At 38.6% G+C, this 17,514-nt stretch overlaps 1 protein-coding gene across 1 annotated transcript in view; it reads left to right on the forward strand.

Annotated features, from left to right (window-relative positions):
* The window catches only part of USH1C (USH1 protein network component harmonin), a 49,752-nt gene extending 42,707 nt beyond the window's left edge, over window positions 1-7,045 (forward strand). Inside the window, 6 exon segments of the mRNA XM_019474508.1 lie at window positions 3,065-3,106; window positions 3,415-3,468; window positions 3,620-3,719; window positions 5,143-5,252; window positions 5,957-6,012; window positions 6,946-7,045. Of these exon segments, the coding sequence (XP_019330053.1) occupies window positions 3,065-3,106; window positions 3,415-3,468; window positions 3,620-3,719; window positions 5,143-5,252; window positions 5,957-6,012; window positions 6,946-7,045 (462 nt within the window).
* The last annotated feature ends 10,469 nt before the right edge of the window (window positions 7,046-17,514 follow it).

Raw genomic sequence — 17,514 nt, forward strand, 5'->3', positions numbered from 1 at the left:
ATTGTTCGTTTGCCCTTGAATGTTAGTATGTTCTGTCTATATAACAGTTGTGTTCTCAGCAAATGTGTTTTTTGGAAAACTTTTGTTATATCTGGTCATGGGTTTCTCTTTCAATCTTTTTTGTTTATTTCAGTCAGGTCTCAGTTGCTGTTGACTATTGATGCTAGAAACTTCAGTGAGCAGTACGTTGGCTTAGGTGCCTTGTGTTTTGTTTTGGTTTGGTTTTTTGTTTTTTTTAAGTAGTAACTTTACCTTTCATCTAGAAGTCCAGACAGATAGTTGTTTCAGTGCAATCAAACATTTTAATGTTCCAAATTCTACTTATATTCAGTCCTGTGAATGTTATTGTAAGTCAAGAAAGGATTAGAATGGTCTTAACTCTTTTGCCTGAGATGTCCTGAGTAGTGGGAGGGTAGGCTTAGCACTGTGGTTTCCACTCAGTGTTGCTTGGTTCAGTAGCTAGAAGTCCAGACAGATAGTTGTTTCAGTGCAATCAAACATTTTAATGTTCCAAATTCTACTTATATTCAGTCCTGTGAATGTTATTGTAAGTCAAGAAAGGATTAGAATGGTCTTAACTCTTTTGCCTGAGATGTCCTGAGTAGTGGGAGGGTAGGCTTAGCACTGTGGTTTCCACTCAGTGTTGCTTGGTTCAGTAGTCCCTGCTTGGATATGGAGTGCGCTCTCTGCTCTCCGAATTTGTGATGCCTATTTCTGGGAAGATTTATTAGAGTTCAGTGGATGTCTTCATTGTATCATAGCTGTATTTGTACATTATTGGATCCAGATCATATCAATTCTTTGCTTGCAGTTTTTTTTATTGTGGGGTTTAGGGTTTTTTTTCCTATTTAAAAATTATTTTCCCAGGAAAACTTTCTTCAAGGGCAACATCTGTTTTTCCTGAGGGCGACCTGGGACAAAGAGAGTTCAATTACTTCCTTTAGATTACATAATGAGTTAGTGACTTGGCTGAGATTGGCGTTCTTTCCTCTAAGTTGCTTGCTCCAAGACCGTAAGTGTCTACTTCAGCCATGATTCCAAAGGTCAATACAAATTCAGCTATTCAAACTATTAGTTGTTTAGGTAGCTATCATTGTAAAATGTTTCTCTTACAGTTTTAGTAAAACGATTCATAATATTAATGCACTTTGTAAATGAATGAATGATTGGGTTTTTTCCCCCGGGATGAAATTCTACCCTCGCTGAAGTCTGTGATCAAATTCCCATTTATTTAGTTCCTCAAAGTTAGCAGTTAACAAATGTAATGCAACCCATACTAATTTAAATGCTAAATAAGGTCTCTCACATTCCTATTCCCAAAAGATGCTTTTAATACATATTTCCCTACGGGGAAAAAAACCCAGTTGTGGCAGTAAGCAAAAGTTCTGCAGTTGTGCCCTGAAGATTTAGCTTTCTGGAGCCTGGAGAGACAAAGTCATGCTTCAACCCTTGCAAATGTTTCTTCTGTCTCAGAAGAAACACAGAATGAGGACATGATTTGCTTAAGTTGGTCTTCTGATCTCACGGAAAAGGTGAAGAGAGGGACAGCCTGCAGGAAAGCCAGGGTTCACGCTGTACAATTCAGGATGCCTGTGTGTAATGACTGCCAGTCCACACAAGTCATCAGTACCACTGTTGCATGGTCTGTATAAGTGTGGTTAGACAAATGGGCAGCGCTGTTCTACACTTGAGGGTCTGCTAATGCAGAGCTGTGTAGTAGTGCTCACTGACTTTATCAGAGGCAGTGGTGGTAAGGATGACATCTGACCCCACAGGAACATTCATAGTCATGTCAAAATTAGGCAACCATGAGATGATAAAGTTGATAACAGGAGGAGGCATTAGTGTTTTCTGCTGCAACTTGGTCATTTAACAGCCAGCCCTTAAAGATAGCAGAGGAATCTTAAGCTGTGCATTTGATTTACAAGTGGAAAAAGGCTTAGCTGAGTCTGAAAGTGGAATAGACTTTGTCATCAGATGGATCCACTAGAAAAGAGGGCAATAATAAATATATCAAGCTTGATCACGCACTGAATCACTGGTCTGCATCAGATATTGGCTTGCCTGCTATGTCAGCAAAGGGTTGTGCGGTTCTGCGTTGGTCCCATATCCCCAGGTTATTGTAGGTTGAAGCCACAAGGGTGATACAGCATTTAGGTGCCTCAGTAAAAATTTCTGTGAAGTCCTTATTTTAACATGCAGGATAAGTACAGAGTTTTTATAAATCTCCAGCATCGCCCACGCAGTCTCACCTGGTAACTACTAATCCTCCTTAAGAAAACACCACCCAAACACCATTGATTCCTGATTGCTGATTCAGGAACTCTCATCTTTGCAGAAAAGGTAACTCCCACTTTTTCCCTACAGTGTTGGTCTGACAAGGGTAATGCACTAGGTTTTGAAAGTTTAAGAAGGTATGGGTCCTCTCAAAGCTTAAATTTTGCTCTACCTAGCTTCAATATTATCTTCCCCATTTCAGACACTTCCTGCCAAAACTTTTAAGTCCTCCCCAGAACCATATGAAAACAAAATTGGTTTTTCTCCTGTGTTTGCGTGTGGTATGGAGCCAACTCCCTAAAACTCCATGGAAAGGTGGAGAGAAGGGGGCTGGAAGAGGGTCCTACAACTCAGACACTGTGAAGTAGCGTTGCTGACAGGCGAATTGGACCCTGTCACTTCTGCCTGTGCCCAACATGGTGATAGTCCCAAGAAACGTTGCTCAGAAGTGTACGGCAGAACATACCGGCCCATGATGCTGTCAAGATTTGTTTCTGTTCTGTCAGGTGTAGAGAGGAACTGCGGAGCTGACAGAGTGGTAAACTACTCCTCAAAACTGCTCCGTGGTATGAGCAGCTCAAACTGCTGATCTGTCATAAGGTTTTGAAATGTCTTCTGACTGTCAGGACAGACTATTTGCTGCCTTTCTGTGCTTTTTTCCATTTACTGTCTTCTTTCATAACTTACAGAATTATATGTTCTGTCACTAATAAATAAAATGGAGTTTGTGTGTTAAGTGTGTGCATGAGCCTGACGTTTTTACAATTAAGTATTGTTTTATTCTCAGGGCTTCCAGAAATATTTGGAAGATTTTGATCCATATTCAATGGTAAGGAGAGAATTCAAATATATCTCACTGTTTAATATGAAATACACTGGAAAAAACACATCCTTGATTTTGTGGGCTGGGAGGGGGTAAGATTCTTGCTTGTTGGTTTGCTGGGGTTTGTGTATTTGTCTTTTCTAGTCATGTTGAAAAGGAGCTTTCTTACAGGAAAAGATGATCTGGTGTTCTGATCTTCCTCTAACTGTATTTTGGAGGTGGGAAAGGTCCCTGTTCTCCCATAAACTACATAGATCAGCTTAATTGTTTTGTGTTTCCAAGGTGGAAATGACTAATCATTATATCTTTCATAGTTTACTCCAGAGCAGATTATGGGAAAAGATGTACGGCTATTACGAATTAAAAAGGTAAATACTATATTACTTGATTGATTGATATTTAAAGGGTTCATGTAAGCATTTCATGTACAGTCCCATTTACTGGGAAGAAGGAAAGATAAAGCTCCTGCTGATGGCAAAAATTAACAGCCTTTTCTGAACTAAAACTCTTTTTTAATAGGAAGGATCATTAGACCTTGCAGTTGAGGGAGGAATTGATTCTCCAATTGGGAAGATAGTTGTGTCTGCCATCTACGAGGGTGGTGCTGCAGACAAACATGGTGAGTAACAATGGGGAATTTGAATGCTGCTGCAAAGTGGCTCCTTACGCTGGCTGAGAGTTGTTGGCTGACTTCATAGCTATGCCTAGTACTGAGAGGCACACTTAGACTGTCCAAGGCAGCCAAGTTCTTGTCTCGGCTGTAAGGGCAGCTCAGAGAGAGGCTTATGGTTTGAAGGGTGCTGCTTAAATTAATAATTATGTAAAATTTATAAATAGTGTTTAAGAAGAAATGGTCACTGCTGCTGTATTTTTATCACTACAGAATTTTCAATAGAGTGGCCTGAAAATGTGGAGCTGTTCTCTTAATAAGGACTCCCCTTTTTCCAGTCTGATATAAAAAAACAAACAAACAAACAAAAAAAAAAACAAAAAACCCCAACCCCCCTCCAGCTGATTCTCTGGTGTATGCTGTTAATTAAGGAAAACAGAATATGGTCTCCATTTTTTCACAATTTCCAAGCAATGACATTTGTAGTACTTCCACGTGCAAAGCAATTACCCGACCATGGCTACGCTACACTGCTTAGTTTTGTTTTTAATGCTACTTTCAATAGTAATTTGTCTTATAAAACACCTGGCTTTACTCCTAAAATCCCACTAAAGGCCAGAGCCTTCTGGCTAACAGCTTAGCTCTCTGGAAGGCAGAAGAACGTGCATACCAACATTTCCAGGCTTTGCTCCTGGTGGCCAGTATCTCTCATCCTTTCCTTGAGAACTCTGGTGATGACCAGGTAGATGGACAGGACAATATCTCCTTATGTTGTCTTTGCTGACCTTGTCCCAGCCTGCACCTAAGTTCAAGTCACTCTTGCTGTGAAAACATCTCAGCCACTTGATCTCTCAAGTACTCTGTTTCTCTTTGACTCTTCGCTGTTGTGAGGGTCTCTTATAGCTAAGCCTTACCATCTGTGTTTTCCCCTCTTCAAATCCAGTCCCAGTTAGCTGATTGTGCTTCATTCCAGATTAGCAAGTCAGAATCAGTTCTAAGGACTAAACATTACACATGCTCTTGCAAAGGAATGATAGTCCTGCAAACCCTTGACAAATGCCACTTGTACCTTCAGATCTTTAAGTAATGCTGCCATTTTCATAGTTGTAGCAGCCTACAATCAACTACAGTTTGTAAGCTGTATAGATGGATTACCCAGACAGGCAAAATGCTACTATGGAAAATCTTATTGAACTAGTTTCTTACTGGTCATGATCAATAAGAGATTAGTGTGGCTTTTCCATGCCTAAAAATTCCTTTTGCTTTTGCCTGTAGCAAACTTTCTTGCCTATGTCAATTTTTAGTGTAAGCCTTCACATCTAGTGAAGACACTTTTCATTATACTTAGTACTGCATAAATACGGGACAGAAAAGATTCACAGAATTTTTTTTTTGCTTACATGTATGTAAAACATATTGGTCTTTTCACCAGGAGGCATAGTGAAAGGGGATGAAATACTAGCTGTAAACGGCAAGATATTAATTGACAGCAGGCTGGCAGAAGCACAGGCAACTCTAGCAAAAGCTTGGAACATGGGTGGGGTAAGTAACCTGGAATACTACTTCATTCTACCTACAACACTCATATGAGGTATACTTTTCTTTCATGACATTGTCACATCAACACAAATAAGGTTGCAAACATCAAAAGTAACAGGTATGCCATGTACTACCAAAGTGAGCTGAAATCTGCAGAAGATACTGGTATATAGCATCTCTGAAAATCATGCATGTAATTTACTGTGAAAGTTCATGGCATTTAGCCAAATGTCAAGATTGGTATTTAAACACATTACATTCTGAGTGTTTATAGTACATTTATCTGTAGAATCTCTCTTTGATATTGAAAATGACTTGCATGGTGATTGGAATTTTATGATAATAGCTTATCTTATCTTTGATTTCTTAATGTACGAGTAACACTGCACTTCAGCTAGTGTTTTCTCAGCAAGAACCGTATTAGTTGCTAAGATGACCAAATACAGTATGATTCTTATAATAATTATTTTTAAAAGCTTGTTGCAAGACCAGTAGATTTTTCTTTAATTTCAGGATACAAATCAAACAGCTCAATCTTCAAATCGTCTTCCTATAGAAGTCTTTAACAGATCTTTCTGCTGCTCCCTGTGGTTTTCCAGGAGTAGATTGCCTTCCTGATTCTCTGTCTGATATTCCATGGTGGTCCACTAACCATCTCTAAAAGTAGTGTTTAGCAGCGCATGTTTGCCTATGCATTTCTTTTTCAGGATTGGATTGACTTAGTCATTGCAGCATCACCTCCAAAGGAATACGATGATGAAATGTAAGTGCATAAGTTTTCTTTCTCTGGGGATTAAAAGGCTAGTAACAATAGTCTATACAGTTTGCTTTTTTTATCAGACATATTTCAAGTATTTACTTCTTGTGGACTATGTAACCTTCTGCATCACATGGTTGCAAATTTGATAGTTATAAGTAGCTATCATGCATTACAGCAGTGGTTCCCAGGTTTACAAAATGGTGATTCTCAGAATTGGTTGTACGTGGCTACACATACTTTCAGTTTTAAGTTTGGGGATTTTTTTTGTTTTGGTTTGTTTTGGTTTTTGGGTTTTTTTTAGAAATTACATACTTCAGTCTGGATCATTTACTGTGGTCCCATGGATCATAATTTGGGGAAACAAATGCCCATAAGCATTCTTCATCACAACCAGACATTTAATTCTGTTTTGTCACTTTTTTTAATTAGATTACGGTTACTATCCTTGCCTAAGGATAGTAACACTTGCCTAAGCCAACCTAAGTGTAAAATTTTCAGAAGAGTGAAGTGATTTGGGTGTCTTGGCAATTTGTGACATTCACAGTCCTTTTTTTTTAAAGATAATCATCATAGTGGTGAAACAGAAGAATCTATGGCTTAAAGTGTGATAGAGATATCAAGTTGATACAACTTGCTTTACTTTGGACAAACAGTTTTAAAAGCAAGACCAAAGTTTTCTATCTTGACTGAAGGAAAAGATTTGAAGATATCCTTACTACCAAGTAAAATGGCAGAGGAAAGTTTCATAGTCACTGTTAACCCAGACTCTTGTTCTATGTAGAACACTGGAGTATTAGTTGCTGTAAATCAGTATAGTTTTACTGGCTAACAGCAACTGAAGATTGCTGTAAAATTGTGTTTAATACCTGTGTATAAACTAACAAGCAAGGAAATAACTGTCACTGTTATTTTTGTTTTCATATCCTGTATATTTAGCCCTACTATTCCCTCATCAACAGTCAGTCCCAACACACACAGAAAGGTTTTTGAAGGCAGTGCACCCGTGTACAGACAAGGGTATCTCCTGCAGCTGTAGCCACTGCAGTGTTCCCTCATGGTGAATAGCCAGACCTGGGTTAACATGACTGTCCATTGTGAGGCTGCGTTATTTTTTCAGCATGTGCCTGCCTGTGCATTGCATGCCACGCTTGCTTTTGTTCCTGGCATGCTGGAGTGTTCTTTGGGCTTTTGCCATGCCTGCCCTATTAAAATATAAGTATTTAGTTTCTACTTCATAATGTCCCTTAGAGGTCCTCTGCAGAATTGGTTTATCATCTGCCAGACTATGAAGTAAATAGGCCCTGCCTAAACAAGTAGGATTAACCTAATTTTTTTCCTTATCTGTGGACCACTGCTGTGGCTTTGTGAATTCATAAATGTATAAGTAACTACAAATTGCTTCCTTGTTAAGGCTTGTCCAAAGAACAAGTTTCCATTTGTATTATACGACAGTGTGCCTGTAAGCAAGTATTCATGACTGTGTGGTTTTCACTAAAGTTTGCCTGTGTTAATTTGTCACCATACAACGGGTTTGTCCTGAAATTATCCTTGTGTCACAAACTCAGTTTACTGTGTATGGTTTCTCTATGCTGTAATTACTGTAAGTACAGTCATAGATCTCTAGAAGAACCAAGGCAAGATTTCTTGTTGCATGTGGGTATTTGTGGCCTTCTCAATTATTACTTACAATACAAATCAAAATTACTCAGTTGAGATCCAGTTATATAAAATTGTGCTTACCAGAAAGGCTAAAAATTGCACTACAGCTAACAGCATCTATTTTACTATCTCTTCTTCTCTTTTTCTGCAGGACATTTTTTTAAAGAAGGCTACACTGGAGAAATTCTTTCCCCTGCAGAAACCTTCTGCTCTGCAAATTAATAGAAAATCAACAACCACATGAAATACATCTTTACTTGAAAGAAATGTGAGCAATCAGAGCAGTAAATTGAACTAGAGACTTCAGATTCTTCAGGTAATTCGAGTAATTGCAAATCATTCTATAGATATACAGCAAGAAATTTTTGCAAGACCATTGAGAAGGACTGCCAGTGAGCATCATTTGGTCTGTGAGAACTCAATCTATTTTTTGCTGTTTTGGGGAGGCCAAATTTTGAAAATTATCTTCCAATTTTCCTGGAAATAGACACCAAAATGACAAATGAAGAAAGAACACAGATGTCTGTTCCCACATGCAGCACTTGTGATTACACGTTCACAGGCCAGTTTGGGTGCGAAAAGGATTATATTTTTATAATCTCTACCAGCAAAGTAAATAGCTAGCAAGTAGTTCAGATAAAATCATTATGTGTAGTGACAGTTATACTACCAAGTTTTTCTATTGGTGGCAAAAATTACTTGATCATGTAGTCATGGGTGGAAAATTTGGGTGTGATTCACAGACTGCAGTTATGTACTTTGTTCTCAGTGAGGCTATATACATGATTAAAATGTGCAGGAAGTCACTAAGTGTAACGTTTCGCTCTTGGTGACTGTATGTCTTCTGTTTAAGTAAATTCCTTAAGATCATAAAATCTATACTAACCTGGCTTTAAATAAGTATGATTACAGTTGTAGACTTAGTAATTTCTTTATATTATGAAGATACCTCCTTAGAAATGTCATTGTCTTCCTTCCTTCCTTGTATCTGCCAGCTTGTATTCTGTTTTTCATATTGTGTTTAGATTTTTCTTACCTGGACTAATGAGAGGCAGTTTATAGTTCTTTGGCATATCAAATTCCCACTGAAGTCTTGCCTTTTCAAGGTTTGGAAAGCCTGCTTTCTGTAGCACAGAAAAATAACAATTACGTTCCTGAGAACTCTGTACTTATATAGAGATGATTAATTACGTTGACTTTCTTCATTTGCAGTATTGTTCCAGTATGCCAATTAATGGGTCTGGCAGGGTACAGATGTTAGAATGTTTAAAATTTTAACTCTTACAACTAATCCAGAAATAAAATTGCGTTTGCCAAATAGAAGAAGTCTTGTTTCCTCTTTTGTCTCTAGGTTTGCACATCATAGTAATAGTTAATCTGCTAAAGTACACAGATTTCTGAGTTGATCTTTAATAACAGACCCATTTGCAACAGAATGCCACCCTTGTGGAATTCAAAAGAAAATTCACTCTGCACAGTAGGGTCATTTGGTAGTTGGCAAGCTACTGAGTGCAGCTGCTCACGTTTATTTCATTTGCTAGGTCTTTGGGTGCCTCTCCCCAGAGCTGTAGACTTCCTAACCAACAGACTAATCTAAATGCATCAAGATTAGCACCAGAGGGAAAATTGCAGCAGGATGTACTCCTGCTGCTGCTCTGGTTCCCAGTTGCCTACATACTGCAGCCATCTGGATTGTATGACAATGCAGATAGATGAGTGACGCTATCAAATGTTCTCTTAAGGGATGCTCTGATGCTATGTAGCAGCAAACAGAGAGCCACAGTAGTGCACCAGTAATGAACTTCAGCCTGCAACCAGTGCTTGATTGTGCTAATCGCTGTCTCAGCACACTAAGAAATATAACACAGAAAACTTAAAGGTTAGGTATTAGAAATATTTTTACTGGTGTTATTTTTTGAGACAAAAGGAGCACAGAAGACTGAGCTGGGAAATCAGTGGGAGTACCAACAGTTGAGTTGTAGCCTTGCTTCTTAGTCACAAAACTATCTTTCTTCTCCCCATCTACCCTGTTAACTTGATTTGCTTGGATATAGCTTAAAATGCATGAGAGGCAGCTGAGGAAATAGTTACTGCTCATTACTTCATGTTTATAAGAAAGTGTTACTTTGTGTGTTTAACTTGTCTTAGGATAGCAAAGTTGCTTTAGGCAATGTAAGGAGGTGGTGTTAGAAAAAAGGAGGCTGACACTTCTGAAATCTTAAAATGATCTTAAGCCATTAGTCAGGTAGTTTTTTACTTTGTTTCTGGCTTTCAGTGCCCTGGGACTGGATGGCATCTTTCATTTGCCAGCTAGCTCAAGGAGTTGGAGAAAGCTACAGGAAAATACAGTTTTCAAGCAACTTCTCTTTCAGTTACTTTGGTGTGTGTGAGCAAAGTGTCCCAGATGTAAATCATTTCAACAGGCACCCATTTGAGTTGCTACTCTATTGATTTCTGGTGGCTGTAATAGTCGCTATATGTGCCCATGCCTCACCCCTGTTCAACCAAGCCAGCTGTGAAAAGATAACAGTAGGGTAAATGGGACTTTCTCTTTTTTTCAGCCAATGCATAGTTTCCTTTGGGAGTATGGAAACTCTGACCTGATGCACAAAGCAGGAAGAAGTCCAAGTACTTCACTGACAGTATCATGAGTGCTTCAAACCGCTTTTAACATAAGATGGTTTTTTGTTTTTCATTTGCTGTAATCTCAGAGGGAATATGTCTAGTTTCTCAGAGCTGTTTGTTTGGTTAAGACAGCAAAAACCCAGTATGTCTCTCTATGGGATAATAACCCAGAGGAAGAGTTTCTCAGAACTGTTAACAATCATTCTTATTCTCTCAGGAATATTTTTGGCCGTGTTAGTCACAGTGTTGTCTTCAGCATACCCTCACAGTTGCTGAACCGGAGCATGAATTACATTAGACTTGTGACTTTCACATCTGCTCTGTGAGCTTGTGCGTGCCTGTGTGCAGGCAAAAAAATGTGAGGCCTTATGGATCAGAACCATGACATGCATTACAGGATAGGAAAAACTGTTGTTTATTACTCATATGGATATTAGCATCGGGAAGTCTTTGATCTATTTATTACTGCCATTCTGACACTTTAAGAACTCATAATTTAGCCATTATTTATCATATGACTATGGCACCTTTTAAAACTTCTAAGTATGTTTCAAAGAAGTTATGATTTTTAAAAAATGCTCTATTAAAAAACAAATTTATATGCATAAAAGACGGGTGTATACATCTACACACACCAATAAGATTTTTTAAATGAATTTGAGTAGTACACATGTACAAATAATCTCAGCACTTCACAAATATGAGATTTAACCTCTGAATATAAATAAGTTGTTATAAACCCCCTTGCCTTAAAAACAGGACTGAAAGCCATGGTTTCATGTCAAAGGATGTATATCTGGTTGTAAGGTGCTTGGTACACAATAGCTGATACGTGTTTTCTGTATGCTTTAGCTGTATGTTGACTTTGATAAAGCAGGGTCAGAGTCAGGGTAGCTGCTGTGGAATTCTTAGCCACCTTTCACCAAAGAAATGTCCCCCTGGGATCTGCGCTGATGTGAACAAACTGTCATCTTTACACCATCTAAGGACCAGGTCTAGTGTAGAGAAGCCAGCATCTTACCTGTAAGGAGCTGACTCTTAGGATTATAAATCAGATGAGTCTAAAATCCCTTATTATCAATTTATGATAAGCTAGTAAGTGTTTGATCCTGATACTGAGTTTGTCGGGACTTTTCTGCCCATTTTATCTTTTGCCATTGTTCTTGTTCTCAGGGGTTTTCTCTCTTTCTCAGAAATTTCTGGAGCAGATTCCAAAATTCCCTTCTTGCAGACTTGAAATCTGAAGAGGCTCTGGGTGGGCTGCTCACAAGTCATGCAAACTATTTTCATGGAGATTGACTAGGATGCTTTCTTTTCTTCTTCCTAAGGAAGGCAGCAAAAAGCTTGCCTCTGCTGGAATACTTCTTCCTCTATTGCTAGGTCTGCATTTACTGCATTATTGGAGGAAACAGATAATAGTACAGCACTTTGGTGGGACTTGGGGTCTATATATATTTACAACAAGGTAACTTGGGCTATTTTTGGTCTTCACTGAAAGCAGCTAAGATGAAAGAGGAAGTGTAGACAGACATAGGAAAAGCAATCAATAAGATTTCTGTTCTCTAGAAAGGAACTTTTTGAAATGTGAAGCATGTTTAGCTTTAAGAGGATCATAGATTACAGGTAAGAGGAAAAAAAAAACCTTCTCTGGACTGTGATGCTGGATGTGTATGATAATGTCCAATGAAGGGCTAAACTATTAGTGTAATGACCACTACAAGGAAGTTTTTAAGGAATTAATTTCTAACAGGTACATTGCAGACTGGCAGCTCTTGGATACTTAAGCCTGAATGGCTGGTGTTCAACTTGGACTGTTTGTCTACATGGAAAAAATGTGGAGTCTGATGTACTGCAGATAGCTGCTTCATCCACTATCACAAAACCTGCTGCATGATTAGCAATGGATATCCCTTGCACATTTGAAAGGTAATTGTGCTTGATAGATACTTCCCACTTATAAGGTAACCATAGGCTAGAACAAACAAGGCTCTGATCCAGCAAACCATTTAAGTACATGCTTAAATTTAAGCATATGAGCCAATACCATTGACCTAGGTTGAGTTCAATAATATTACTCAGGCTTAAGTACTTTGCTGGATTGGGGCCTGAAGTCAAAATCTGAAGGCAAAGGATGCCTTAGCCCTGGAGGTGCTTATTATGGAAAGTTATTGTTAATGCTGACGTTCTAGTATTCATATTGAATTTCAGTTCCTCTTCATTTTCTCAAATAATCTTTAAAGCTTATTCTTCCCACCAGCTCCCACTGCCCATTTTCTTGGCTTGTCCTCCTCTTATCTTTTCTCACCGTTTCTCTTCCAGACATCAGTAGAACTCATTAGTCTTCAATAGCTATAACAGAGTTTGTTTGTGCGGTGCTTAAAAGAAAGTTTGGGAGAGAGAGACTGAGACCCTCCCAATATAAACGGAGCAAGACAGAAATCAGACAGCTTTTTTGAGGACAAGGACTTTTCTAAACAATAGGGAAGCGAGAGGGAAAGTTGCTAACAGTCATTCTTTATGCAAAGCTACCCCACCCCCCCAAAAAAAAAGTTTCCAATTACTTTTCTCTGAGGTTTTTGTTCTCTTCCCTCTGCCTTTCTCCTAAGCGATTCTGGATACTTTAACAAGAGGGGGACTGAGACCTCATGTTCATGCTGGCAACAGCTTGAGGCTTTTGAGCGTTAATGCCACTTAACAGAGAGAGTGTAAAAAGACTAGATAGAAAACATTTGAATAGAAACACTGGGCACAAAATTAAGTTTTTATTAATATCTTGTGATAAGTGTTTCCTTGACAGGGTGAAATAGCTTTTCAGGATTATCCTTTGAAACAAAGTAGATTATAACTTTTCAAGTAACAACGGTTTGGGGTTTTTTTGTTACCCTCCTTCCCCCTCCCAGCATAAAACCTGAAATTTTCAGAGGAGGCGCACCCAGAATCACTTTTTGATCAGCAGCCATTCCAACAGCAAGGAGGGAAAGAGAAAGAAGGAGAGATGCATGTGTCCATTTTGGTTATTCACAAAGAATTGTGATGAAGCAGATCTTTGAATGTGAAGTGTCAACCTGGTAGGACAGTAGAAATTGCATACTGTTCCTTAGTGAAAATCAGGCAGCTCCATCTTAGTGCAGAAGAGTGACATGCATAGCAGGAATCAAAAACTGAAGAGTTCTTCAAGCTGGGTGAGAGAATTCCAGTTCAGAGCAATCACTTAGACATCAAGCCATTCATACAGGGATTGTAGCTGGTTAAGAGGAGAGAAGGAACTGACATGATTGAGGTGTGTTCATTGTGCTTCTGACTCCAGGTTGCTTTTTCTTCACACAGGGGAAGGCAGCTTCCCTATCACATATATCATACATCTGGGTATGGGCAAATTTTCTATTTTCAAATAAATCAGCTTTGTTATAAAGAAGTCAGTGCATATGGCATGCTGTGGTCTACAAATTGTGCAAATGATCAAGACAAAGTCCAGACTGAGAGAAGGACAATAGAAACAAGTCTATTCTCCAACTAACATACAGATTTCTCACCAGTGATTTCAGTGTTAACGGGTGGGTACAACGTAGTTTATAACATTGCTTTTCTTCTTGGAGTAGAGAATTTTGATTGCAACAAATTTGTGTTAACACTCATAGGACAGATTAAAATGGAGTGGGTGGGCATATTTTGTGGTTGGATTGTTCACAGGGAAAAGTTATTTGAAGGTATTAAGTTGCCTGGCTTATTTGTAATGATTTGTCCTAGATTGTACTGCTGCAGGAAAGCTGTGTGTTTGTTTTTTAAACTACATCAACATTCACATTTCTATGCCTCTAGCCAGACAAACAGATGCAGAGACACTTTTTCTGTTCTGTTATTGAAGTACTTCATGAATTACATACCTTCTCAATGATAAAGTTACCCAGTATTGCCTTTTCTAATGGTATATTTAAACCCATGTGTACATGAACAGATACGTTTAAAATACCATAGTAAATAGATGGAGAAAAGTGGCTAGACTTATAAATGACACAAAGGGACAAAACGCTTACCCTTCTTTACACTTGGACAATGCAAGTGACTTTTATACGAGGCATATCACCATTTTCCTAGAAAGCAGATTACATCAGAGGATTAAATCTCAACTATTCTTTCTTTATTATTGCTGTAGTCTCTTAATCATGGGGCAATGACCAGTGTAATCAGCCGTGTTCCCAATAGTGGAAGAGAGCAGAGTTTTTAATCTAATTCTAGCATGATCCATTCCTTATTTTACAGTATCTTGAGCCTTCATGGCCCAAAATGCAAGTAAATGGCGAAATGGCTGGTGCTCTTTTATGATGTGGTGATACCCTATCTGAAAGAATAGGCAGTTCAGCATTTGTTAAAGAAGCCCTGGCCAGTTTCAGGATTAGGAATATGTAGAAAGCAATCTTACTTTTTCTGCCTGTTTACGTTGAGCATGTGCTGAGGATGTATCCCTGGCACACGTGAGAAAAATCATCACTTGTCAGGGCTCTCCAGCTGGATGTGGTTGTTCTTCTTGTCTCCACTGCATTGCTGTTACGCTGTAGATGAAAAACAGACAGCAGATGATTGTACGTGAAAAACTTCCACGGCTGAGCCTCAGCGCATGACATCCCCCTTCACATTTGGACTGCTAAAATGCAGACATGCAGAAAGTTTCCACTAGCTTCTATTGCCTTCTTATCACAGAAGACAAATATAGCCTGGGGAAAGCATTCTGAGACAGGCTACTTACAACCATGAGAAAAAGAGAGAATCAGGAATAATTACGTATAGGAGGGAAGATTAGAGTCTGGGAATTGTACCCTGCATAGGCACTTCTGACATGTCCACTTGTGGTTTCAAGTGGGCAGACAGAGTGTTTGTGCCTTCACATGGCTGCCCAGGTGCCTACTGAGGAGCCATGGACTTGGGCTGGGAAGTACCTGGGACTGCATTAGGACATCAGGCTCCTACCAAGGAGACCCTGCAAACTATTTCCTACAAATTCTTTACAAACTAATTCCTGTAAAGTGAGTAAGGCCTTTCTCTTTACTGTTTTTTATAAACTGGTCTCATAGGCTATTTATTATAAAAATTATAAAACCGAACACAGTGTTCATTCGTGTTACTTGTCAATTCTCGCTATATCCTCAGCATTATTTTAGCTCTATCAATCACAATTGTGTGCAACTTTGAAGCTCTTTTACAGTTTTAGCACGCTGCAAATTGACTGTTGTGCTCGCGAGTCAGGGTTGTTTCCTTAACTAATGCTATAGAGTGAAACAGTGGAACATATGCTGTTATGAAAAGAAAACATTCAACTTTGAGGAAATAGATTTTTTTTTTCAGAAAATCTTCTACAACAAAAGAATAGGGCTTCTTTTTTAAAGAAGAGATGTACAATACAAAGCATTATCTTTTAGCCTTGTGTTAGCACCAGTCAGCAAAAATTTAATACATGTGCTGAAGGGGAGAATTACTTTTGAGGGAAAAGGGGTTATTCTCTCTATAACCATTGTCAGAAAAAAAGCAATTTTTTGAACTCTTGTTTTAACCAGAACAGTTTAATTTTTTTATTAGAATGTAAGTTTTCATATTTAGGGGCATAATATTCCTACCAATAGCTCATACTTTCCTGAGAAGGGTTCTTGTAGAGGTCTGCAGCCGCTTTACATCCTGCAGTGAAGTGGATACCTAGAGTTGTTTGCTGCCATTTGTATGATAATAGTGCACATAACTGCCACTCAGCATCAGAATTCTGATACATCTTAAACATGGTCTCACCTCTAAATCTTCTTTTTTTCAAGAAATTTCACAACTTCTTGAAAATTTCACAATCCTACATAATTTTTTTAAATGCTGCTGGAAATTAATCTCCCTTCACTATTTTCAACCCATTCTCTGCCACGCTAAATTTAGAGGGATGTTGTAGCTGTACAAAGCCCTTGTTTCTATTATTCACTCTTACACAGTGCATTTACAAGGTGCATTTTTTAACACATTCAAACTAACCTGAATATTCACTACTCCCACCCACCCCTTATTTCAGCCACTTAAGGAATTCCTAGTTGTAAGAGTGGAGTAAGAGTTCAAAATATCAGGGCAGGATCATTCCCTGAGGTAAGTCCTCTGCTATTCACAGTATGAAGGACCTGTGGCATTAGCTCGAACAGCTGAGGTTTCTTTGGCATTAACAAGAGACTCTACCTCCCTGGCTCCCAAGGACAAACTATTTGTTGATCAGGGACTGGTAGCCTGGCCCCTCTCAGTGAAGCCAGTTTTCTGTGTACTAACAAGATTGCCAAGGTGTTATGTGCTGGGCAGTTGCTTTTGCTCCTACTTAGAATTTGCCTTCTGTTGTTTGGCCAAAAATACTAATTTAATGTGACCCAAACTTGCAAATAGTTTTAACCCCCTTGATGCTGCATTATTTTGCCCAGTTTAAGGGTTTTCTTATAATGCACGCCAATTTGAAGGTTTGATAATCAGTTTGTGTTATTTATCTTTGTTACAAATTTGTGGGCAGGATCTATGGACGCTTAATATTAAAAAAATATTTTTTTCCTGCTATAGACAGCAAAGAGTAGTGCCAGGTTTCATTACTGGAGAAAGTTGTGGAGCTGTCTTTTTTCCCCCTTTTACAAAAGCTACTTGATTCCTCCTAAATACTGACAGTATAAAGAATCCCTATCCAGAGTAGAGGATCTCTGGCTGGTTTGAAGGCTAAGGCTGTGGACCATTTGCTGTAAGTGAGAACATTCAGGCTTTACTGCTGCCATGGAACAGTGTCACAGACTACAGTTACTTCCATGCAAAGTTTCCATACCAATGAATGCAGGTACAGTGCTTTGCTATACACGAACAAAACTGTACTACTCCAAGAGATAATGAGCTTCAGGTTAAAATCGTCATGGAAAAAATGCAAAACAATAAGGGGGGAAAAGTTCCCACTGGCTAGAAGTTCAGTTCCTAAGTAGAAAGTTAATAAATTAATTTTCTTTATATTTTATATGGGTATTGATTGTCTTAATTCCTTTGAGCCTCTGAAAATCCCAAATGTAGTCTGCCTGTGGGCTGAACTCAAGAAGAAAGCTTCCTGAAATGGGCCTTTGACAATTCATTAGTTATATGATAAATCACAACAGGGAATAAACAGTCTTGGCTATACAGGATCAAGGTTTTTGTGCATATTCATGATTTTTTTTTTTAATAAATCCACAATATTATTTT

This window comes from Aptenodytes forsteri, unplaced genomic scaffold (genome assembly GCF_000699145.1).
Source record: "Aptenodytes forsteri isolate BGI_AS27 unplaced genomic scaffold, ASM69914v1 Scaffold8, whole genome shotgun sequence".
Classification (NCBI taxonomy): Eukaryota; Metazoa; Chordata; class Aves; order Sphenisciformes; family Spheniscidae; genus Aptenodytes; species Aptenodytes forsteri.